General features: G+C 43.3%; 1 protein-coding gene across 1 annotated transcript in view; it reads right to left on the reverse strand.

Moving 5' to 3' along the window:
- The window catches only part of LOC106815565 (polycystic kidney disease protein 1-like 2), a 14874-nt gene extending 14006 nt beyond the window's left edge, over positions 1-868 (reverse strand). Inside the window, exons 1-2 of the mRNA XM_014820035.1 lie at positions 756-868; positions 288-418 (exon numbers count right to left, since the gene is read on the reverse strand). Of these exons, the coding sequence (XP_014675521.1) occupies positions 288-418; positions 756-857 (233 nt within the window). The 5' untranslated portion in view covers positions 858-868. The remainder of the gene's footprint in view (positions 1-287; positions 419-755) is intronic.
- Between the last annotated feature and the right edge of the window lie 485 nt (positions 869-1353).

Below are 1353 nucleotides of genomic sequence, written 5' to 3' on the forward strand. Positions count from 1 at the left end.
ATATGTATGTACATAAATGTATGTACATGAAATATAATATGTATGTACATAAATGTATGTACATGAATAGTAGACACATGGCTTGCCTCTATACTCCCAGGAAACGTGTGATATTCATGTAGTGTGTGTGTGTGTGTGTGTGTGTGTGTGTGTGTGTGTGTGTGTGTGTGCACCTGTGTGTGTGTGTGTGTGTGTGTGGTGTATATCACATTATAATATAATATAAGCTTCGTCTTACTATAAGCTCTATACTGTGTAAAGATCTGATCGGTGAGAGCTAAGCTTACCCGTGGAACTTCGTCTTGTGTTCATCAAAGTTGCTCCACAGTGACGTCTCAGCCGTGGCAGCCTTCCACTGGAACTTCTTATTCTGTCCGGTGATGCCACCAACAGCCACCTCGTTTCTCTTCGGCCGTGCCTGCAAGAACACAGACCAAAGACGCGTGCCTATGAAGCGCGTTTAGACAGGATAACGATGCTCGATTCTGGCTTCATTCGTGGAGCATAGAACCGCTCTATAGTTGTGCTGATTTCTATACCAAGGGTGGTTTTTCTTGTTTACTTGAGCAGTGGGAAGTCTCAGAAATGTCGATCTGGGTATATTTATTTATTTATTTTTTTTCAGGGGATATTTTTTTGGGGTTGTTGTATGTTACCTCTCGATGTTAAGATGAAGAAACCTATGTCACTGGCATTCATCACCTATTGCTGGCCGAGTGTTACCTGATAGAAACGTATGTCAGCGTGTGTCTCACCTTACGGAATAGCTGCACCTGTAGGATGTTAGCAGGCAGTACGACCAGGGTCGATATGAAGCTGATGTAGACCTGAGCCAGAGTGAAGCTGAACGGTCCCATCTTAACGCTCGCCACCTACACACAGCATGCACACGAACAACGTGTAAGTATACACAAGCGCACGTGAGGGTCTACGTATGTGTATATGACTGTATATATATATATATATATACGGTGGATGAAACAATATTCTTCCAGGGTGCGAAATTAACGCGAGTCCGGAGTCAAATACTCCCCGATTTACTGTCGAACTCCCTGGTTTTACATATGCAGGAGTCCGTGTGACTCCCTGAAAATTCTGCTATACTAACGGTTTCGTTCCAGAGCACGGCCTCGCGGAATTACAGTATTTTTTCAGCAAATCTTTAATTTTGAATTTCAGACCACAGACTTTTTTCATTTCAGACCACAGACGCCCTCATTTTGCTGCGGACTCCCACTTTTTGAGGGCAGGGAGTCCAGTCCGTTAGACTCCCTAGTTCAAAAGTTAATTTCTACCCCTGTTCTTCCCATTGAAGCCAAAAACATTGTCTAGTATCAGTAATATCAGTAACAC

This window comes from Priapulus caudatus, unplaced genomic scaffold, assembly GCF_000485595.1.
Source record: "Priapulus caudatus unplaced genomic scaffold, Priapulus_caudatus-5.0.1 Scaffold1149, whole genome shotgun sequence".
NCBI lineage: Eukaryota > Metazoa > Priapulida > Priapulimorpha > Priapulimorphida > Priapulidae > Priapulus > Priapulus caudatus.